The sequence below is a fragment of the Anoplophora glabripennis genome, unplaced genomic scaffold (genome assembly GCF_000390285.2).
Source record: "Anoplophora glabripennis isolate ALB-LARVAE unplaced genomic scaffold, Agla_2.0 scaffold12, whole genome shotgun sequence".
Lineage (NCBI taxonomy): Eukaryota > Metazoa > Arthropoda > Insecta > Coleoptera > Cerambycidae > Anoplophora > Anoplophora glabripennis.
The window spans coordinates 1,957,267-1,982,349 of record NW_019416512.1 but is presented as its reverse complement, the minus strand read 5'-3'; the positions used below and the strand labels follow the sequence as shown (position 1 = coordinate 1,982,349).

The 25,083-nt window shown below is 32.7% G+C and overlaps 1 protein-coding gene across 1 annotated transcript in view; it reads left to right on the top strand.

Annotated features, from left to right (window-relative positions):
• Positions 1-23,514, top strand: part of LOC108903425 (patched domain-containing protein 3) — an 87,934-nt gene extending 64,420 nt beyond the window's left edge. Inside the window, exons 3-12 of the mRNA XM_018705600.1 lie at positions 2,457-2,671; positions 9,271-9,452; positions 9,550-9,737; positions 9,889-10,047; positions 10,123-10,323; positions 10,383-10,514; positions 20,967-21,273; positions 21,381-21,603; positions 21,660-21,869; positions 21,928-23,514. Coding sequence (XP_018561116.1) covers positions 2,457-2,671; positions 9,271-9,452; positions 9,550-9,737; positions 9,889-10,047; positions 10,123-10,323; positions 10,383-10,514; positions 20,967-21,273; positions 21,381-21,603; positions 21,660-21,869; positions 21,928-23,007 — 2,897 coding nt within the window. The 3' untranslated portion in view covers positions 23,008-23,514. The remainder of the gene's footprint in view (positions 1-2,456; positions 2,672-9,270; positions 9,453-9,549; positions 9,738-9,888; positions 10,048-10,122; positions 10,324-10,382; positions 10,515-20,966; positions 21,274-21,380; positions 21,604-21,659; positions 21,870-21,927) is intronic.
• The last annotated feature ends 1,569 nt before the right edge of the window (positions 23,515-25,083 follow it).

The window sequence follows — 25,083 nt, the reverse complement described above, 5'->3', positions numbered from 1 at the left end:
GACAACTTATTATAAATTCAAATTCTTATTTAGAAAAATGATAGTATTTCCAATATTAACGCTACAAATTTCGCAATGGACAGCATTACAGTGGTACTCCGAACAGAACATTGTAACCGCAAAAAATTACGTCATATTGTTACATTATTAGAACTCGTAGAAAGTTTACAAATATCTCCATTACTGACATCACTCAAGTGTGGAGAATATGTTGATATGGATGGACATTTGCATATATATTTATTTCAATTAATGAAGACGGGATTGTGTAAATGTAATTATGGGAAATTATTAGATATGCTAGTGAACTCTTGTCGAACTAGTGACCTATCTAGAAACTGTGGCACCTGAAGCATGAGAACACGTTGCTTTCAGTTTTCTTCTTATTTTAAAAGCTGTAAGGAGGAGCTTTGAATACAAAAACTACACGGTTAAATTAATTTTAATAAAACTTTTTCATAGGATACATAAAATACATAGATAATTATATGAACAAAAAAAAAAACAAAAAATAGTAGTAGTAGTAACGATATCAAAATAATTGTAAGAAAAACAGTAAATAGTACAAAATTACAACAAATAGATATCTGCTAGTGTGCTATTAAATATGTTACATCAAATTTTTATTAAATTACTGAGGTGGTGACCCGACCATTTTTAATTCTCCTGAATTTTTGGTATTATTTTTTAGTACCCATTAGTAACTTTTATTAATTTTTTCAAATTTTTATTTCAACCTCTCAAAAAGTTATGAACATTTGAATATTTCCGGTAAATACCTGTAACTTTGCAAACACTAAAGCTATCAATATTTTTTTTCAATTTGGTAGTTTTGACATGTAGATATAAAAATAATACATTTTTAGTTTTTTTAATTCCTTTTGATTTTTAAACTAAAAAAGTGCTTTTTGATTTATTTTTATATATTTTTTATATCATTACATCCCAAAACGAACAAAATGAAAAAAAACCGTTTATGATGTCTTTAGTTTTTGCCAAGATAATTTACAGTTACAAAATTTTCAAATGCTCATAACTTCTAGAAGGGTTGAAATAAAAATTTGAAATAATTCATGAAATATACTCTAAATGGATACTAAAATAATTAAGAAAAATAGGAAAAAATGAATTGGTAAGGACCTCATTCTTTTGGCATAGAATGATACAATTTAAAAAATTCTAATTCAAATACAATTCAATTAAATATTCAAATTTGACAACTGACAATTTGAATTTGAGTTGACAATTCAAAAATTCAATATTTAAACTATTTAACATTTCTCATGTGAAATGTTCACTTTTCCTCGATTATAGTTGTAACTGGTGAAAATTTTAATTAGTAAAATTAAATTCGCGTTCTTGGAATAGAAAAATTAACGATCCACAATTTATTAATTTTCAAACTTTCTCTTGATTTATTTTTATTAGTTTAAGGATTATGGTATATAGGGCGTTTCCTAAGCCCATGTCGTAACTTTGTTCTAGGATCATTTTAGACTAAATAATAAATGAAAACGTAAAACAACCTTTTTTAAAACAAATTCTATTGTAACTTATACGCACTTATGAAACTGAAACACCTAAATTAATAAATGAAAAAAAAAGAAAAGATTCTGTGACTCAAAATACTAGATGGAAGCTATGAAGATTTAATTCGACCCAAAATTATTTTATTAAAATTATTTATTATTGTAAGTGCATTTTATTATGTATCTTCACTTTCAATTGCGTATTGCTGCAATTGTCTCTAAAGTAATTGTTTTTGGATTATGAAATGATAGATCTAATATAATTTCATTTTTTAATTCAAAACGTACGCACATCTCAATATAAAACTAAATATAAACATTTTGTTGAAATAAAATTTAAACTCCTTGCTTGTTTTATAATGTTTTAAGATATTTTCTTAAATCTATGAACGTACCGCTAGTTGAAATATTTGTAAGCGCCTTTCATTATACGTAAATTATTATTGTTTTCATTTATCTACATCAGTCAACAAATTTTAATATAGACTTAGAAAAACATGCTGTAGATAAAATGGTTTATATTTCAGACTACAACCTCTAAACCAGTGGTTCCTAATCGGTGGTCCGCGAGGCTAAGTACAGCTAATTAGTATCAAATAAGCTGGAGCGTCGATTGAGACGCAATGTAAGATTTGCATGGAAAATAAATAACGATTAGTTTTACTAAGTATGCCTTTACTCATACAAACACATACACAGTCATAAGTAAGACGACTCAAAAATAAGCCGAAATATGAAGAATCACGTGTTCCAAATAGTTTAAGACATTTTAATATATTTGAAAGGAAAGTCTCAATTAAACTTAGCTCGCATATGGTCCCTGAATAGCCAAATTTTGTTTTAGCGGTCAGTCATCACTCAAAGGTTGGGAACCACTGCTCTAGACCAAGCCGTATATTTTTTCTAAACGGTTTGCTTCTTTTCCAGGTCGATTTGGTCGTGTTATCCTCACGTCAAAGGATGGTGACAAGAATATGTTGCGGGTAGCAGTTTGGCAAGAACTTAGGCTGCTTGATGAACTCATTCAAAATATGACTGTGTACTTCGACGACCAGTACTTCACATATCAAGACATCTGCGCCAAGTGGTTGACCGAGTGCTTCCAAAATGACATACTCAACTTGGACTACATTATGGAAGATGTAAGTAAAAGTTTTCATAAAATAACGGGAAGTTATTTTAATTCGACCATTTGATATTCGGCATCTGTATTGAATACTTTTAAGTAGGTGATTACGATTAAGCACAAAATAATAATTAAACAAAATGGTACAACAAAACCCTTTCTTCAGCTTTTACTCACGTCGTTATAATGTCTCGTACAGAATCCTACACTGTAGGTCAAGGATTAACTAATTATAAGTTAAAAGACAATAGCTCACTTACTCAGAATTCTTAATGTTGTAGTACAGTGTGTCAAAGTGAATTTAATGAAGAAGGTCAGTGAAGATCCAAAGGATGCCAGTGATAGCTATCGCTTTCTGTTTTAAATAGGCTGAATATACAGGGTGACCACTTTTAAGGTATACTGGGTGGCCCATCATAATTGCCACTATTTTCTTGGAAATTTTTATTATTTGTTTTTCATAATTGTGATCAACTTAAATTGATTATGAAATTGACGTTTTTGACTTTTAATAACATTCAGTATGGTGCTGATAAGGTAATCAAGTTAGCTATGAAAACATGGGGATTGAACCTGAATATAGCACCTCGTTATATATTCTAGGAAATCATGATGATGTTCTTCATAAAAGTCTGAGACGAGAGAAGATTCACTTAATTATTTAAAAATTATCAATAAAAAGTGAATGATAAAACAGTATATATATTTGCTTATCTGTTTTCGCCACGTGTATTAAGCTACTTCTAATTGTTGCTGTTTATTTCAGTTTCACAAAGAATTCATATCTATCTAGGCAATATACACGTTTTCGAGATAAATTGCTCATTTCCCACAATTTTATTTTGCTAATCAATATTAAATTAGTCGAAAGTGTGAATTACTACCTATTGATAGCCTAAACTACACCTATGGCAATTTAAGTGATATAAGTTGATTCATTTCAAGCACGTTTTCTGTTAATGGTTCGTTAGAACTTAAAACAACCATGTTAAATTATGTCGTTCACACGTCACTTACTTTATTGAGGTAATATCAGTTTTAGATTTGAATCAAATGAACTTTTTTTAAATATTTGAATGAAGGTTGCCTTTCTCTTTACGCAAAAACAGCTGTCGCATGGGATTTGAGCTTAATTAAATTAATTGTAAATGTAAGATTTCTGTAAAGCAGATTGTGTGTTGTTTTTTTTTTTGAAGTTGAAAATGAAACGGTTTGTTACTGTTTGTTGTAAAGGAATCATTAATACTGATGACGCCAATATTTGGGGATTTTTCGTGGCTTGTAAACATTTATGAACTATCTGCACTACTCCTCATCGTTCTTTGCGCGCCTCCATGATGGCTATGTGAAACTAAATCTTTCGAAAATTATTAACATCATCAATTACAGTTTTCTCTGAATGTGTGGTTTGGAATTCTTAATTGCTTCACAATTTCGCTACCTAGATTGAATAGAAATACAAACATTCTCTTTCTCGAAGAATTATTTCCAGTACCTAATTCTTGAAGGTGCATTTCTAGGTGTCGAAGTTCGTTTTGTGGCACGATGGGGCTCCCGCTTGTTTTAACGAGCGTCAACGTTTCGACGTATGGAGTTATGTGTTATGATCATTTATAACATTTATGATGAAGTTTATAACTACAGTTTCTTTAAATTTATTTCCGTTAATTTCAATGTTTTTATTTTGTAATAAAGACTAGTTTACGAAGTCTCGTGTGCACTGTAGCCTATTTTATTTTTCTTCTCAAAAACTATTACAAGAATTATAGAAGGGACTAATTTATTTCAAATAAGTTTATCTACAGGGTGTACGGGAAAATGTGGGAAATCTCTCGGGTGCAGATAGAATATGAAAAAATAAGATGACAAGTTCCTATAAAATTTCTTCGTACAGGCCCTTCCTACGGACGCCGCTGGAAATCGGTTTTTCTTGAATAACTTTTAAAGTACTTAATATAATTAAATAAAAATTTTATGTGAGGGACTCTAATAAGGACCTCTTACAATAGTGTCCTTGAAACATATTTAGCTTTTTTAGTTTACCAAGGGTGGTCTAAGCTTTACAACCCAATGCCTAAATTTTTAACACCCTGTGTGATAAAGACTTTAAAATAATAAATCTGGGTAGCTTCAACCTTAGACTAAAAAAAGGTACTCTTGTTTATTGTCGATAAAATGAACCGTTTTCGAGGAAAAGAATAATACACAAATTCAGGTTTTATTTTTAATAAAAAGGGTCATGATTTCTATTTTTTTTTCTCGACAACAAAGTGATATCGCTGACACATTGATCCTTTACTTCGTTATTGATTTACCGTGTTTTGGATTTCGTGGTGAATTCAATTGTGAATTAATTCGAAATAAGGAATACACGTTTATTGAGTATGCAGATATGCATCTCATGTATGATCTTGCGTCTTGCAATGCTTTACAGCCAGAAGGTTAAATCACGACAGATGTTCTAATCGTGCTCTGCCAAACCAGAAGACATTTGAACGAGTTGACCAAGGTCTAAGGGAGAATAATGATCGATTCCAGTTAATAAGGTAATACATATTATTGACTTTCTTCATATTTGTAGGAAAATTTGGAAAAAATATTACTGATGCTTCTCTGAGAAGAATCGTACGTATTCCGCAAATAGAGGAAAATATTTTAATTGCTGTAGAAGGCACTCCATCAACGAGCACTCGAAAAATATCAACACAGTTTAATACATTGAAAACGACATGAAGTTCTTCAAAAACAGCTGTAATATCCATACTATTTGCAAAAAATACATGAACTGATTCCTGAAGATTTTCCATGTAGAATGCAGTTTGTAAACTGGCTATTGAATCAGCAACGAAATAATGTAAACTTCATTAGCACTATTCTTTTCACGGATGAAGCATGGTTTACAAAAAATGGTATCATCAATTTACACAACACATATGTACGGACTGATGAAAATCTTCATGCCACTATTGTTTCGCATCATCAACATCAGTTCCAATCAATTAACATCTGGGCAGGAATAATTGGAATTTTTTTTTATTGGACCATTCGTATTGCCGCAACGATTGACAATTTTATTTGGAGTTCCTTCACAACGCTTTTCAAGATTTAAAAGAATACTTACCAATTGAATCCCGCCGAAACATGTAGTTCATGCACGATGGGGCACCACCTCACTTCAGCGTTGGTATGCCTGAATAACATCTATCCAAACCGTTGGATATAGGTAGAGGAGGACCTATTGCCTGGTTTCCTCGATCTACTGATCTAATGCCCCTGGATTTTTACCTGTGGGGACACCTCAAACAATTGGAGTATTCCACTCCGGTCGACACTAGGGAGGAACTTCTACAGATAATCACGTTTCATTTTGATGTGATTGATAAAGAACAATGCTGGGTTATTGTGGCGGGTACAGCAGTCCTCAATTCGTCATGTCCGCGCGTGTATCAGACTTCACGGAGCCCATGTTGCACCCTCATATGAAGTTTTTCAATAATTTCGTTAAGGTACCTCCTGGGACAACCACTGCGTTTTTTTATTTTATATTTTTTCGGATTAAACATGAAACTTCTGTTGTTCTGTTGTTTCAATGACTTTCATATCGCCCTTTGTTGTCTAGAAAAAAAAAATAGAAATCATGGCCCTTTTTATTAAAAATAAAATATAAATTTGTTTATTATTCTTTTTCTCGTAAACGGTTTATTTTATTGATTATAAACAAGAGTCCCTTTTTCTTAGTCTCTCTATATTTTGAATTAACCATACGACAAATGTGTTTATGTGCTTCTGGCTTAGATTTGTCAGATACAGGCTGCAACGATACACGAAATCTGTTTCTTTCTAGTTACTTTCACCGTAATAATCGTAACCTAGCATAGTTATTTGCTCATTTAATGTCATTATGCTACATTATTACCAGAATTACGTAGGTGGAGAGTTAGATTCTCTTGTTATAAAACAGGAGGAAGTATTATAAAGGTTTCTAATAACATCATTGGCGATTTCCTTCTGGCCTAAATAAGTTAAATGAAAAGACTGCTTTGTTTCATGAACCAAAATACTTAGTTTAAATTTGTTAGATACTCGTAGCAGATCAATTTTTGTAATTGTAATGGTGCGATTGTATACAGCGTGTTTCAGCCACGATGTCATTAATTTTAATCACATATTCGGAAGGCCTAATAAAAAGAGAAAATCGAAAAAAAAATTTTTTCTCGACCTTTTAAAAAATAAGCAAATTACCCCTTAACTTCCATTAACTCGTAATAGGGAACGCGTCGCGCAGGACAGCAGAGTACACAGCAATCGGACGTTGTAGCGAATCAGCTGATTTCCTAGTCGTCGTTCCGTGTATCATTTTAAATAAATAGGTACTATACAACTTTGAAATTTAATAAGTTACACAATAAAGTATACGTACTACAAACTGAATAATTACCTACTTGAACATACCTAATAATAAACCTCATTCAATTATAAAACAGTGGAAACCGTAAGAACAGGTATTAAAGGTATGTTAGTGACCGAATAATACGGTAGGTCAGGAGCGGTCCGAAAATGGGGGTAAATAATGATTTTGAAATTTTTTTTTCAAGCGTAATTATGCATTTAAAATTTTTTTAATCGCGTGTTCATTTTTCCCTATCTTCCCTTAAAATTACTGACCTTATTTTTGACACTTTGTAAAACTTGAGATCTCGGGCGAGAGGAACAAAACAATATACAGGATGTACCATTATTCCGTGTACGTGGATCTGCCACAGTTTTCTACTATCAAAATACGCAGATTTAAGTAAACATACCTCTGCTCTAAGTTGCTTCGTTTTGTTGCTAGGGGGTCATCAAAGTCGACGAACAAATTATTCTTTTCAAATAACTTTGAAAAGTCTTATAACATTTTATTGAAGTTTGCTACACTAATACTTCCTTATAGATATCACTTTATGTCATAGTAAACGAAGTACATAATTGGATTATTAGAATTATGAAAAATATCGAGTCCCCTGATTGTCGGAGACCATGCTATAGCGTCTGTTTCAGTTCGAGTGAATCAAACTTTGGTGTAGTGTTAACATTTACACATGTGCATTATTTACACATTTTTGTAGGTCAGTGGCGTAGGAATGGGTAGTAATAAAGAGGGATATTTTTCCCCAACTTCTACGCCAATGACCTAATAATCATTTGGGATTTCATCATTTTTGGATTCCGTGGACAATTTTACATAAAAAAGGTATACTTGTTGTTGAAAATCGATATAGTGTATCGTTTTACTGAAAATCTCAGTTGAATGAGAGACTGTCGTATATGTATCGTTAAAGATATCCGAATCGTCCAATTTCTACTCATTAAACTTTCAAATATATTGAAAGACATTTTCGAGAAATTGGTTTCAAGCTCGAACTTGTGAAAAAAAAAATCTGGAGATGGTGGAAAAACCCGGCAACCTGTGTCAGATTAACAGAAGCAAACTATATAGTTTCCAAAAGTGGTGAACAGAGTATCTAATTCATCCTTTCCATATTCACCCATTTCAACAATTTCTACCTCTTGATCCTGCCTCTCGTTTCGCCAATATAGATGAAAATTCATATCGTTATGAAATTCAACGTGAATTTTGTTTTACCAGTAACTTACTATTTGATTCTATTCACAGCTCCACAAAAAAAATTGAGAAAATTACCCCTGGAGTCTGACTATGTCTATCATATGTTTTCGGGGTCGCTGAATCCCAATTCGGGGTCCATTTAACCCCATCACGTCAAGATTTTTCATAACCTCAAAAAATAGGTCCAAAACGCAATAAATCCTCTATCCATTGACCAGCCAATTTCCCGAATTTGGATTTAGCGACCCCGAAAACATATGATACACATAGTCAGACTCCAGACTCCAATTCACTGGCCACCACGTTCACATGACTCAAATACCTATGATTTTTTTATTTAGGGGACTTTAAAACAGTATTGAGAATGAGGGACTACTGTGGGCCAGGAATGAAGATGCACAATTTGCAAAATGGAATAGCGAGAAGAGTGCATATAATTGATTTGAGAATTATAGAAAACGATACTGATATTGAACAGTTCACATTAGAGAACATTCTATTACAAGTTATTTTATTTCTGTTATTAAATACTTTTGAAATGACGTAACTATATCAAGTTTGAATCGAAAATGCATTACTAACGACCTAATAAAAATTATTAATTAACCCAATACTGTTACAAATATAAAAATTTTCCAAGAGGAAAAATGTTTAACAAACCCTTCAACTTTAAGACAAAAAAAATGGAAGCTAAATAGCATAACCCCAACAAAATTATGAGCAGATTAGTCCAATTATTTTTCATAATTCCGTTAATCCAATTACTTCGTTTAGTATGTCTTAACATGACATCCATATGGAAGCATTGGTGTACCTTTCAATAAAATCTTGCTAGGCATTTCAAAGTTATTCGAAGAAACCATTTTTTTACCAATACTCTCTAATTTTGTTTAAATCTGTTAATTTTGATCGGAGGAAGCTTTGGTTGCTTTATGTACAAGAAATATTAAAACACCCTGCATGTTTCTGTACAATAAACAGTTAATAATTTCAAAATTCTGTTAAAGGTGGAAAATAAAATAATAAACCTGACTTTCCCGGGCATGATCAACCCTGTCACGTGGGACATCCATGCTTTCCCGGTATTTTTCGGCGGCACAGAACGGAATGAGGACGGTATCATCACAAGCGTACCATCCGTCCAACTAGTTTACTTTGCCAACGCTGACAGCAAGAAGGTCGAAAAGATGTTAGTATGAAATGACTATTCTTACACTTACACTTTATTGTTTCCGTGCCAGGGAAAAAGGACACACTACATATAATTTGCGTTTTGTTTTATTTAGGGGTTCAGCTTGGGAAGATGCGTTTTTGGATTTGATCGAAGAAATACAAGATAAAAAGAATATATTCCGGCACATCAGGATAGCCAGATTTGCTTCCAGAACTTTGGACCATGAATTAGAGAAGAACACCAAGTCCGTTATGCCGTACTTCACTTCTACATTCGCTATCATGGCGTTATTTTCTATATGTAAGTGTGTAAAGTCAGATAAACAGTTCAAATTTTCATAAATTAAATAAAATCATAGAAAAGTGATTGTGGCTTTAAAATTTAATTAAATTTAAGTCACGTCTTCTCTCTCACAAATTTCTTAGGTATTTAAAGCTAAGTTTACTTCCAGTGACCTGTATGATGTTCGACTGGGTAAGATCGAAACCATGGTTGGGCCTTTTGGGAAACCTCAGTGCAGCTATGGCTACCCTCTGCGCTTTTGGATTTTGTATGTATGCTGGAGTTGACTTCATTGGTATAAATCTGGCTGCACCGTTTCTTATGATTGGTGAGTACATAATTTCCAAAATAACCCGAAAAATCCGAGTGAAATTTAACTAAATTAAAAAAAAATGGTTTTAAGGTATCGGAATCGACGACACCTTTGTGATGTTAGCTGCTTGGAGGCGGACATCAATCAAGACCCCAGTTCCCGAAAGGATGGCTCAAATGTTGAGCGAGGCTGCTGTTTCCATCACCATCACCTCCGTGACAGATTTCTTCAGTTTCTGGATTGGAATTTTCAGTCCGTTTCCGTCAGTGACGATATTCTGCATATACTCGGGTACGGGATTTGTAAATATTGATGTCATTGTTTTTATATTAAATAAATTTTTGTTTCAGGCGCTGCTACTTGCTTCCTCTTTGTTTGGCATTTGACATTCTTCGCTGCGTGCGTTGCAATTTCTGGATACTGCGAACAGAAAAACCTTCATTCCATTTTTTGCTTCAAAGTGCAGCCTCTGTCAAAATCACGTGAGTATACTTAATTCGTTATTTAAATTTCCTTTCTTCTAAAATGCAAAGGTATTTTACGTATCTATTCATTATCGTGATCGCTATAATAATGAAAAAAGAAAACAAGAATTGGAATTCGATAACAGATGAACCTTACCTCAAGGACAGCTTTTACAGATCAAGTTATTTGAGAACAATTTCGCTTCCTTAAAAAGTTATCAGTCTTCAAAAGCTTTTTTTCCTGTTTTTTTTTCACTTATTTTTATAATTCTATCACCTGTAATGATATTTCAATGAAACTTGATGGCACGAGTTAATTTTTTACCTAAAACAAAGAAACAGCACTCAGGTCTTACGATCCATTGTGCATGCCGCTGGTAAGAGTTTTTAAAACAGGCTCGCGCTCTGTGTCAATGCATTTTCTAGCTTTGAAGTCTCTCTTACGTCCGGAGGTGACAGAGGTCTTTAAGGATTTGTGTCTTTTCACCATTAAGTAAGCACGGCGACAGAGAGCATGTGCAGAATTCTTGTCGTCATCGTAAACGAGTTAGTCGCTTTGCTTGGTCGAGTGTAAGGCACGTATTTTTATGGAAGTCAGTAGCATTGTGTATCGTAAGCATAGAGCGGCACACGGCTGGACCATAGATTTAGCATATTTCTGCAACAACAACGCGTATTACCGCTTACTAGCATAATATAGATTACTACTGTTTATTCATGTGATTGTCGTCACAAAGTTTCCGACGTCTAATCTCAGTTACGGACAGCCGAGTATTTTGGAGTTTTCTTATACAGTTTTTCTGTTACATTCCAAGTTGAATTACATTTTTTTTACCATTTATTCGTACTACTCAGATGTAGGTTTTTAAATGTAGTACCTATACAAAATTAGCACAGGGCTTTATGCCAGAATACGGATAAGTTCGTCCAAAGTTGCATATTTAGCAAAAAAAAGTTTAATTAAACTAAAATCCTTCAAATACTTCGGCTGTGAGTAATTGATTACTGTTGTAAACATTTGAAACTTACTTTTCTCTGGAACGGTGAATCTTAGGGACATGGAAGAAGCACGTGTTCTTTGAAGTAAATAAAATGGCATGTCAAAAAACATCTGCGTTGTCTAAAAATGTCTACAAATATGAAAAAACAAATCACTGTTTGAGGTGTTCTTAGTGAACCTCTATGATTTAGGTAAAAAATATATGGCTATCCCAAAAACCCTCGCGTCAAATTTTATTAAAATATATTTTAAAGTGACAAGTTATCATAAAAATATGGATGAAACAAAATTGAAAGTCCGCAACATTTCAAAACATTCTGTATCTGAATATTTGACGCCAGTCATAGAGTCAATTATTTCGTGGAGGGTCGTGATAAGAAAATAAGAGAGAAATTTGTAGTAATTTCTTTATTAGGTACCTTATAATCAGAATACGAGGTTATCTAATAACCTTGCCATGTAAGTGACCTAAAATATTATGGATAAATTGCTTAATCATCCTAATTGGGCTTTTAATTTACGTTTTGTCCTCTCAGCAGACAAGATAGCAATTTTAATGTTATCTGGCATGGCCATGTGACATCCAAAGCTAAATAGGACGCCAAATAAATCATAATTACATCATTGCCTTACTTGCTAGATGATAAAAAGTTACTTAAAAAAATATGTTTTGATTCATTTCCTCCTATGTCGAAACCAACTATAGATACACTACTTGACCGACAATCTCTCCGCCTGATCTGCATATAGGAAGTTAGAATTACATAAGCGGTACTTCATCTAACGAGCTGCTGTGCCAAATATCGCGATATTACCATAGGCATAGTAGTTCACAATCTCTAAGCCGCATGATCAAGCAACCAATGAGTTTTGAAGCAAGGAGGAAGTAAAAGACTTTCTTCTCTTCCGTCCTTCGTAAAGCATAATAGATCACCTTCTTTTCCATACTATACCAGTTACATAACCGACATGCCCGTAGATAAATCGTTTCTTTATGTAAAAGAAAGTTTGATAGATGCATGTGTCTGTTTCTTTGTTGCTAATTTCATCCTTTAATAATTTCAACATATACAGCGTGACCTCGGTGGTATTGGTTTAGCAGTAATTAATATTTTGTACAGAAAATTTCAAACTATATAACTTTTATTACGAAAACGACACCTATAAATGCGAAACACTGTTTAATTCTTCTAACAGCTGCTTCAATAGTTTTATATAACAAAACATAAATAATTAGATGTACTTACCTAAAAATATCGACGTAACAAAATATATCCATTTTAAAATTTATTAGGGGATACCTATATATATCGCTTGCTCTAACTTGTATGGTTTTATTTTACAGTTAAATGTGTTCAAAGATCTATTATACTAGGACTACGATATTTTTCGCCTATACAGGGTGAAATTTTTTAATGTACAGTGGAAAATTATTTAAAAATACACTTTTGCACGGCACTGAAAATTGGTTCACCGTAAAACCTGACCTTGCGCAAGGCAAAGCATGCAAAACATAAAGGGACAAAAAACTGAAAAATTTCTTTCCCAAGGAAGGAAATAAATAAAATTTTATAACACCTATTTTATATCAGCAAATTCAACTAATTTTGCCGCTATTGCTATTATTAATTTATAAAATTTATTTGTGGTTTTAATTAATAAAATAATTTGACATACCTGATGTACAGGGTGATTCACTATATTTTGACCCCCCCATTAACTTTTTTGTTTTTAGAGTTATAGAAAAATGTGAAATACTAAAGTTACACAATTTTTTATGAAATTTTCGAAAATGGTAATGAAAAGCAAATGAAGTCCAAACAAAATGGCCGCGGATGTTAACTTTGTTAATTTAAATGGAACACCCTATATATTTTTACATATTTGGATAGAACGTTCCCTGTCGAGCATAGTCATGTGGGGTTTGTTGGGTCCATCTCTAACAATAGGTGAGATAAATATTAAATAACGAAAATAAGGTTTTTTATTAACAATATAAGACATTTTGTAATTGTTAGACCTCTGTTAGGCATTTCTGGCTTTTTCCAATTACGTAAGGATTTAGATTTAGTTGTAATATATTTTGACATATCGAACATTATAATCCAAAATGAGAATAGGTATTTTAACTAAATCTCACTAATTAGGCCGTGAGAGGCCTATTTACTCATGGACAATGTTATTATATGGTAGGTCGTGACAGTGACAGGTAGTAATGTCATGATAACATTGTTATTGACTGACAGTTTGTATTATTATTTAATTAAAAATGGGCTACACAGAAGTAGAAAATTGAAATATTATTAGGAATTAAAATTGAGTACGGAGAATAACTTTCTCTATTTTAATTCCTATAATATTTCAATTTTCTATTTCTATGTAACCCATTTTAATTAAATACATAATAATATAAACTGTCAAACAATAACAATGTTGTCATGACATTACTACCTGTCACTGTCACGACCTACCATATAACATTGTCCATGAGTAAATAGGCCTCACACGGCCTAATTAGTGAGATTTAGGTAAAATATCTATACGCATTTTGGACTGTATCAATGTGCGATATATCAAAATATTACAACTAAATCTGTAAATCCTTACGCAATTGGAAAAACGGCAGATATTCCTGAAAGAGGTCTAACAATTACAAAATGTCTTATTTTCATAATAAAAAACCTTCTCTTCATTTTTTAGTATTATCTCGCTTATTGTTAGAGGTGGACCCACCAAACCCTATATGATTATGCTCGACAGGGAACGTTCTATCCAAATATGTAAAAATATACAGGGTGTTCCATTTAAATTAACAAAGTTAATATCCGCGGCCATTTTGTTTGACCTTCATTTGTTTTTCAAATGTCATTTTCGAAATATTCATAAAAAATCGTGCAACTTTTATATTTCACATTTTTCACCCCGTAGAACATTTGTTAAAAATTTTGTCAATTTGTGGCAATGAAAAATTTACTGGTCTTTAGATAATTGGGAAGTCACATGAGAAGATACTTAAGTACCTACGTTGCTATTTACTATTTTCTATTGATTGCTAAATATGTAACAATAAATTGAATACCTAATATTTTTGAGAGATTTCATACGTCACTATTTTGTATGTCGAAAAAAGTTATTTTTCATACAACTAAAAACAGATTTTAATAAAAAAGATATGGCATTCAATTATACAAATATTGAATTAGCAGATATGCATTTTACATACAGTAGAGCCAATGGCAATGCTAGACAAGCTGAACGACTTTTTAGACAAGACATGGAAAACTGTTTCAAGCGTCCCCTACTTCCCCAATAACGCCACCGGAGTGTATTTTGGAATAAGTTATCCATGAAAAAATAGTCCACACTAAAAAAATATCATCTCCCAAATTTTATCACTCAATCTTTTATGCCAGTGAAGTTGCAGGAAAAATAATATAAATATTTGAAACTTTTAACACCGTGTATCTCCGTAGGGAAGCGTCCTATCTAAAATTTTTATAGGGTAAAAATTGATTATTTTTATCGGTAGAATACGCCATTAAAGTTTGGCAAAACTTATTATTAACACCCTGTATACTAAAATCGGATTTCAGTATTCGGAATCGCCCCGAACCACGTGGGCGATTCTACTAGAGACTAGTAGACCACGCTAGAGACTACAGTAGCCCAGCGATTTAAAGGTTGAAAATACTACAACTTCAATATTTTTTTTCTCGGAAATTATAAAGATTTTACAAAATTTTTTTTTACGATATTTATATTGACCATTTTTCACGACTCGTCTATCCCCAAATTTTTTTGAATAAGTAGAAAATCACCCTGTATTTAGTATTTATTTGATTCGGTAGGCCAGGAAAACAACATACTCATATCAAACAGGGATTTATTCAATCAGTAGTACATATTAATCTTCATTTATGCTGGACACGTCGAGGTGTTGCGCATAATAATAAAATATCCTAGTGTTTGTAGGCAGCGACGCGACGGTAAGAGATGTACCTACCTACTTCCCAGTACGGAATTGAAACAACTGGAACTCTTAAGGCACGCGGAGAAAGTAAACTCTCCGGCCAACATTTACCTGAATACTTAAAGGCGCTTATTGTTACGTAACCGTTAATTGATCTGTCGGTGTGCCGCAAAGTCATTTTCTTATACCGAGGAATGTCGAACCAGTTTGTTGTAGAATGCGTACGTAAGACCTACAAACGTAAAACGTGATACGAGGTGACAACTTATGTAACGATGGAAATTATGGAATCTTTTCATTATCTGCTTGTTACTTCCTAAATCTATTTATTTATCACGAAAAAGAAACCCAAATATAGGATGAATAAATACTTAGTAAGTAAGTAATACAAAAATATGTGACCAGAACAATAAAATTAATATACAGTACGCGCCTAAAGTATGGAATAAATTCAGTAAAAATGAAACAAAATTTTTTTGGGAAAAATCCTCGAACAGGTCGATTTTTAATTTAAAAAAATACATATTTTAGCATAAAAGGCGATTTTCAATGGTCATTTGTTTTCGAGTAATGACGTCATCGACATTTTTTTTTCTTGATTCTGAAAGATCGTTTTATTGTCGATCCGACAGTATCAAAATGTTGCCATCTTACATAGGAAAGTTTTCGAGTAAATGACGATTGAATGTTAGAAAACCCAAATCAATTAAAATATAAAGCAATAACGTTATCAAATTTAGTTTTTCGAAATGCCTGAAGTTTTTTATGGATCACGTAGGTGTAAATCTTTACAAAGTGTCACTGTCATACCGACTTTCTAAGTCTTGTAAGTGATATAAAAATTATTGTTGAATTTAAAGTATTATGGCACATTTAACTGTCACAAAGAATTGAAATTTTAATTCTTATCGGATGCGGGGATAAGACTAGAACGCAGCAGGAAGTTTGCGATTTATTTAATGAAAAACATCCAAATCGCCGTATCAGCCAATCAACAGTCAGTAAGATAGAATCTAAATTTAGAGAAACTGGCAATGTTGTAGATATTCCAAAACCTGGACGTCCAAGCGTTAGTGAAGATCACAAATAGAACATTTTGATAAGTATGGTAGATAATCCTCATAATACTTCACGATTGGTTGCATTAAACAATGAAATTAGTCAGACCACAGTGCTACGTATCCTGAGAAAGGAAAAAATACAAAATTCAGTTTGTGCAGGAACTCAATGAAGACGATCCCGACCGCCGCTTACACTTTTGTGAAATTATGATGGATTTATGTCAAGTAAATAGAGATTTACACCGGCAAATACGTTTTTCAGACGACGTCATGTTTTGTCTCAATGGTACAGTGAACTGTCAAACTTGCAGGTATTGGATGGCAGATATACATACCCAACACCCACAGAAATTAAATGTTTGGGCTGGAATAGTTGACAACAGAATAGTAGAGCCTTTCTTCTTTGAAGGAACCCTTACAGGAGAAAGATACCTATTTAGAGTTTTTACAAAATGACCTTGTTCCAGCGCTTGCTATAATTTTTCCTAACGATAATGACCCTGATATTCCCGATGACATCATATGGTTTCAGCAAGACGGTACACCTCCGCACTATACGCGCCCTGTTCGAGATTTTCTGGACAATTGACAAAATAGGAGGTGGATCGGCAGACGAGGACCGACAGAATGGCCCGCGAGATCCCCAGATCTTACACCCCTGGACTATTTCTTATGGGGCTACTTAAAGTCCAAAGTGTACGTTAATAGACCACATAATTTAGAAGAACTCCAAAATTAGTTACTTACTCCAGAAATAATTCATAATGTGCAAGAAGAATTTCTACACAGACTTGCGTATTGTCAAGAAGTCGGTGAGTGGCAATTCGAACACTTAATTTAGGTAGAAAACTTAAAGAATTGTATTTGCTTCACATAGGAATCTTTATTTTTTTAATGAATACAATTTACGTTTTCTAACATTCAATCGTCATTTACTCGAAAACTTTCCGATGTAAAATGGCAACATTTTAATACTGTCGGATCGACAATGAAACGATCTTTCAAAATCAAGAAAAAAAATAGGGGGTTGCTATTTAAAAAAAATGTCGATGACGTCATTACTCGAAAACAAATGACGGTTGAAAATCACCTTTTATGTTAAAATATGTATTTTTTAAATTAAAAATCGACCTGTTCGAGGATTTCCCCCCAAAAAAAATTTGTATCGTTTTAACTGAATTTATTCCATACTTTAGGCGCGTACTGTATAAAAAATATACAAACAAACCAACGAATTATGTAAAAAATGTTGTTGTCAATGAATAACCAACATTGAAAAAATTATTAGAGATCGGAAATGTTATAATATAAAAAGCAGCATTATTATCAGAATAGAATTGACAATGCTAATATCATAAAAGAGGTTTGGGATATTGTCAATATAAATTTAGGACGTCTAAAAAGAAAACCCGTAAATATTAGTCAACTAAAACAAGATGATGGCTTTATCTATAATAAACAAAACATATGCAACGCTTTCTGTCAATACTTCTCGAAAATCTCGGAAAATTTATTAAATTCGACGTTTCAAACCAAGAACATTACTGAAGGTACTATTGGCCATATATGACCATCCATTTTCTTTAACAACATAACATCTGCAGAAATAGAGAACACTCTTAACTCTATGAAAAATAAGTCTAAGCTCTGGTTGATAATTATAGACGTATTGCACTATTGTCATCATTATCCAAGTTATTTGAGAAAATTATATATGACAGAATTTCTAATTTCCTTAAGAATTATAATTTGCTATCACAAAATCAACATGGATTTATAACTAAACGTTCCACAATGTCTGCAACTTATGACCTCCTAACTATATTTATGAAGCTTTAGATAAAAGGCAATATTATAGTAGTAATTTTTGTAGTGGTATTTTTTTTATTTCACCCGAGCATTTGATTGCGTAGACAAGGGGTTATTGCTAAAAAAACTCTCTAGGAATAAGAGAACCTTTAAATCAGTTTATTTATTCTTTTCTTTCAAATAGGAAAATATCAGTAAAATTGGCAGAGCACAGATCAGAGCCCTTAAATTGTAAGTTTCGGTGTTCCCCAAGTAAGTAGTCTTGCGCCACTACTATTTATATTGTTTATGAATGACCTGGATGCCAATGTTATTACCGACCCCAATATTCTATTAGTTGTGTATGTAGATGACACAACCATAAGTATCACCTTTAATAGTCTAGAAGAACTCTAGACAAAAGCAAATAATACACTAACACTCTTTTGGCAATAGTGTCACTCCAACAGATTAATTACAAATACAGATAAAACCATTACATTATATTTAAGAAAAGGCGTGAAATAAAAGATATTATACTAAGATTAAATAATAAAAATCTTCAAAAAATTTCTTACACAAAGTTCCTAGGTCTTTATATGGATGAGAATTTAAAATGGGGAAATCATATAGACCATGTAATATCTAAACTAAATTCCGCATATTTTGCTCTAAGAAATATTAGTTACATAATGAATCCCAAATACGTACTAAATATTTATTACACACTAGCATACTCACATTTGAAACACTTAGTTATCTTCTTTTTGGAGAAGAGATTAATTAGACTTATGTTCTCATTAGGTCCGTTGGATTCGTGTAAGCCAATATTTAAACAAAACAACATATTAACATTCCCTTGCCTATGTATTTATGAGGCAGTTTTATACATTAAAATAAATTTGCATAAATTCCCAAGAAATTCTGATATTCACTCTTATAATACCCGTACAGCGATTGCTGTTTATAGAAAAAATATAAATCTAGCTGGCTCAGAGAAAAGTGCCCTTCATTTTTGTAGTAGAGAATATAACTGTTTGCCGTCTGAGATCATAGAGATTAGCACATACAAAAACTATAGGAAATCACTGCACTTATTTTTATCTAGACACTATTATAATACCATAAATGATTTCTTTTTAAATAATGTGTAATGTGTGTGATGAATTTTTTAAACAATATTTTGTTATAATTCTGTTTTATTAAATTGAACTACAGTTTTAAACTAGTTCTTAGGTTGTATTATTTGATGTTATTTGTATAATTTTATCGATATTTATAAATTATAAACTAAATAAGTACATATTAGTATTAATATACTTTTATGTATTGTAAACATATCTATTGTTGACGCTTCACAACCACTGTAGGCCTATGTGAATAAAGATTATTATTATACATATATTGCTACTGTTTAGTTATTCGATTGTCGCCATAAAATTTTCGATGTCTAATAATTATACATATTGTAGGTACCTTCAATACAAGACTGCTGTAGCTCAAAATAAGAACTGAGATGATGAAAGTTTCGTTACAATAAAGGCAATTTTTGAAAAAAATAGGAAATAGCTTATGATACCTAAACAGTAAGAAAAAATAAAAAAGTAAAAGTATAAAAATAAAATAAATATAAAGTATAAAAATAAAAATAAGTATATATTTATTTATTCATTTCTTTTCCTTTTATGACAATAAAGTTATTGTATAGGAATGGTCATAAAAAAAACCTTAGGTCTAATACTTAAAACAAGTATAAAAAGTAAAGGTATAAAAGTATAAAAAGTAAAAGTATAAAAGTATAAAAGTAAAACAAATAAAAGTAAAAATTTAATATAATAACATGTATAACACTTTTCATTGCAATAAAAAAATTACGTGGAAACATTCTTAAAATCTTTACTGTTACACAATATAAAACACAAATTTGTATAAGCCCTGTAAGGCATTCAGCAATATAGAAAATTTTATATCAAATATAATACTTAGATCCTTCCTTCACACCTAGTCTGGTTATACATGGTAAAAATATTTAAATGCTATAGGTAATTGATATACATACTCAGAGCAAGTCCAAATTGTGCGTTTTTTACAGTCAGATACAGAACTTAGCCCAATAGTGGGCTAAGTATCGAGCCCTAAGGTACGCCTGATGTTTGATATCAAATTTGTAACTGCTGTATTACAAATTGAACACGATAGGAACGATTTGATTTCAACAAGTGTAAAATTCCAAAATATTCAAGCTTGCATAACGGTATACAGCGATGTAATTTATTGAATGCTTTCTACAAATCTGTATAAATCACATCACATCCTTGCTCCAAAGTCTCAGCAATAAATTGATATTGATTACAATATAGATCCACCAAAGGTAAAGTCATGCTGCTCAGAGATAACGAAACTCTTTGTATAAAAATAAATATGTTCACATTTGTCATAATATTTGTCATAGTCTTATTTGCTTACGGTTTATAGATTTTATAACTGTCTTCTGTAACTTCAGAGATAGGTGGTACTACTACTACTTTATTCCATATTGTGTGTCAGAATCAAAACCAGCAGATTCAGTAAGACCGATTCGGAAATGTTTTCATCATAAATTTCATACAAAAATATGTATATTATTGTATATTTTTTGTGCTTTGTTGTAGGCGACAGATGTTTCCTCTACCGGTGGTTCTGTAGCGGTGGGGTGGATCCAAATGACATGGATAATCCAGTAGACAACCAAGAACATGGCCTCATGGTCTTCTTCAGGGACTATTTTGCTTCCGTTCTGAACAACGGATGTGTTAAGGTTTTGGTGATTCTGATTTTTGGCGTTTACCTGCTGGGGGCGGGCTATGGGATCACACAGATAGAGGAAGGCTTAGAGAGAAGAAAGGTGGCGAAAAGCGACTCTTATGCTATAGAATTCTTTGACAGAGAAGATGATTACTACAAGGAATTTCCCTATAGGTGAGAGATGACTCCTTTAATAACAATGACTTATACTTTAAATTTATTCATTTTGATTGAACTCTGGAAAAAATAACTTGCCAGTTTGACAATTTTCTTGGTTTCAGGATCCAGGTGGTTATTTCAGGAGAATATGACTACTCCCACCGTGTGATTCAACGGCAAGTGGAAAATCTCACCGAAACCCTTGAGAATACCTCTTACATATCCTCAAATCGACTCTATACAAAGTCTTGGCTAAGAGAATTTCTGCAATACGTCGATCGAAATCGAGATTATCTCAACATAACTATAGACAGCAACGAGAAGTTCATTAACACGCTGAAAGAGGTTTGTTACAGTAACACTATTATTTACTGAGGAAAATATTGTATTTCTCTTTGTAGCTTTACTTAGGACCAACCAGTGCGAATTCTCTAGACGTAAAGTTTGATGAATCGGGCGAGAAAATAATAGCTATGCGATTTTTCATCCAAGCCGTAAATATTTCTGGAACGGAACATGAAAAGGAAATGGTTCGAGCTCTACGGAAAATATGTTATGAGTCTCCACTGAACGCTACAGTTTTCCATCCATATTTCGTCTTCTTCGATCAGGTAAAATATAAATTACAAAATGATAATCAAATATATTAACTAAAATCTTTCCTTTCAGTTTGAACTAGTCCGATCTCTTTCTATTCAAAACATGATCATCGGAGCAGGTATAATGATGTTGGTCTCTTTCATCTTCATCCCCAACATGCTCTGCGCCATCTGGGTAGCCTTCAGCATAATTTCCATCGAAGCCGGAGTTGTTGGCTACATGGCTTTATGGGGAGTAAACCTCGATTCTATTTCCATGATAAACCTCATAATGTGCATAGGGTTTAGCGTGGACTTTACCGCTCATATTTGTTACGCTTACATGTCATCGTCAGCGAAAACACCAGACGAAAGAGTGAAGGAATCTCTTTACGCTCTAGGCTTGCCGATATTCCAGGGATCCGTCAGTACAATCCTAGGAATGATTGCTTTGCTCCTAGCAAACAACTACATCTTTTCAGTGTTCTTCAAAATGGTGTTCCTAGTTGTATTCTGTGGTGCTATGCATGGCCTCTTCTTGCTCCCAGTACTTTTGTCTCTGTTTGGACCGGGTTCTTGTACTTCTCCTTCAGATGCTGAAGACATCAAGCTGTCCAACATTGAAAAATCTCTGCCCCATCCGTACTGCATACCTCATCCTCACTTTACGTTGAACGGCAGCAACTTGGGAGCAATGAAAGACGCTAACATTCCTAGTCCGATTGAAAGATATAGTAAAAAGCCGTTTAAAAATTTTGGAGACGTGGACAAAGATTTGGGCTTAGGAACTTCAGAAGAGAATTCCAGTGAATCCTCGATACAATCTCAGAAAAAGGTTGTCCCGGATGACACGGTGATAGACCGGAGATATCGCGAAGCTTGGAGAAGAAATTCGGACGTGACTTTGAACCAGTTCCACACTCCACAAGTTTTGGATATTTTTGGAAACGATTCCGATGCGGATTACTACAGACATAGAGCCATGATTGATGACACAAGGGCTTACAGTATGAACAGGCCGGAAGTCAGATCAAGATATAACGAACCGAATAGAAGGTACTCGCCACCAGAGGGGAAGTACTACCCTAATAATAGCAACAGCTTAGCTAGATCTAGTTCTTATCATAATATAGTGCATCCACGGTTTTTAAAAGAGTCTAGGTTTCCCTGAAATAGGTTTATTTTTAGGTTGTAATTTATTTCAGAGGTGTTTCAACTCTTACATGATTTATTCAAGGAAAGGACGATTTCTCGTGTATTAGTTGAAATGCCTGTCTGAGACTTGGTACATATTTTGTGCGTAAACGCGAACTTCTTTTATAGCAGCGATTATTGTTTACGTTTACATTTGCTAGCGGAAAAAACAAGCTTTCAATTCAAAAACGTTTGTGCCCAAGCAATATTGCTGTGATAAAACGGAAGAAAATGTACCAGTCTGACTGATAAAATAGCAATATTAACTGTTAAGATGCGCTCTAATCAAATTGTGAAATTAGTCAGTGAACATTTGTTATCATTTAAGGTGTTTTGTAGTGACGAGGAACCACTGACAATTTGCAAAGAAACATATTGCTCAAACAATAGGTATTTATACAAATAATATAAGTTTGTACAGTAAGTGATCGTAATTTTGTATAATATTTTTGCATTGATAGAATAAAAGTATTTTGTAGAAAATTTGTTTTATTTCTTGCATTATTGTTTGGTGTTTGTTCAATATTTAAAAAATCTGTACTGACAATTTTAATGAATAAAGCATGTTTATAAAATTTGTAATTGTGATTGAGTACCTATTGTACTCTGAAACTAATAGTCAAATTTTCTCAATAAAAAGGATTGTTAGGTATTTGCGACTTTCTTTATGAAAACTAATAATGAACATTTATCGATCGTGAAAATATACCATTTTTTACAGTGGTTCTAAATAAAATAAATGTCACGTATAATTCTAAGAAATAATCCAGATGGCGCAGTCTGTCAACAATTAATATGGCGTGGTATTTAAAAAATTGCTGATTTACTAAGCTCCACAGACTTTCACTCACTATAATGTAAACGAACAATCAAATCCATTCGATCCGTTAGAATGAAAACATTTATGATTTTTAAAGTATTATTAATCGATTTATGATCGCGTGAACTAGATTTGTGAGTTCAACAGATAAGAAAAAAAAGCGACTAGAGAAGGTTTTGGACCTTCTAATCTACGTTGCCGTTCACGCGCATGCGTTGGCCCGGCGCTCTTTCTCCCTCGTGCATGTCCTTCATTAAGAACGGAAATTGAAGTCCCGTTTCATCTAACAAAGTACTACAATATTCATATAGATGTCGCTACAGGAAATACGTTTATAGTAAAAATAGTAAGATTATTTCATTCATACAAATTCCGGCAAAACACACCTAAAAAAACGAGAAAATGCCAGGTGCATGCACACGTGCACGATAATGAGTTGTCCGGCCTATACGTCCATCCCACTCTCTTACTATCTGATAATTGCATATGAAAAGAGAAGGGTACTTAATAAAATAATAAAAACTCCAATTTGCGGCAGTCGGTTTTTTGTTCTGAAAATATTTCTATTTTCTATCTTCTACATATTATTATGAACATATTTACAAAAAAGGAGGATGGCAAGTGGTTGTACAAATTTATAATATTTGCAGCCAACTAAAAGTTTTATTTCATATTATTTTCTACATTTTAGTACTTATATGGATTCGGACCAGAGTAGGTGCGAATGTAATTATTTCTTGTATGGATCTTTGAGCTGTTATCTTTTATTGTTGCGTTGTGGCTGCGAAATATTTTATTTGTGGAGTTTACTATTTTTTATATGAAGGAAAAAACATTAACAGAGTAAGTATTACAATTTGCTAGGCATAGTTGTACTTAGTACTAAATTCAAGTAAATAATAGATATTAAAAATAAATATGTAGGTATATTGTATTTGATTATTTGAAAATAAAAATTACATATGCGACAATGGACTTTCCGCTTACTTAGCCGTAATATAAATATGACATATTGTCGTTGCAATGCACATACAGGCTGTTCCAATAGTGTGACAAAGTTTATAATTATTTTCAGTTATAGTTGTATAGGGCAAAATCTTCAGGCCAAAAACAAGATTTTCTGAACGTTTAATTCGGTCTGAAAATAATGAATAATGGAAATAATAATAAAATGTGAATCCGAGCAAGTAACTTTTTTCGTATCACTACTACAGGCAGTTATACTAAACTTTA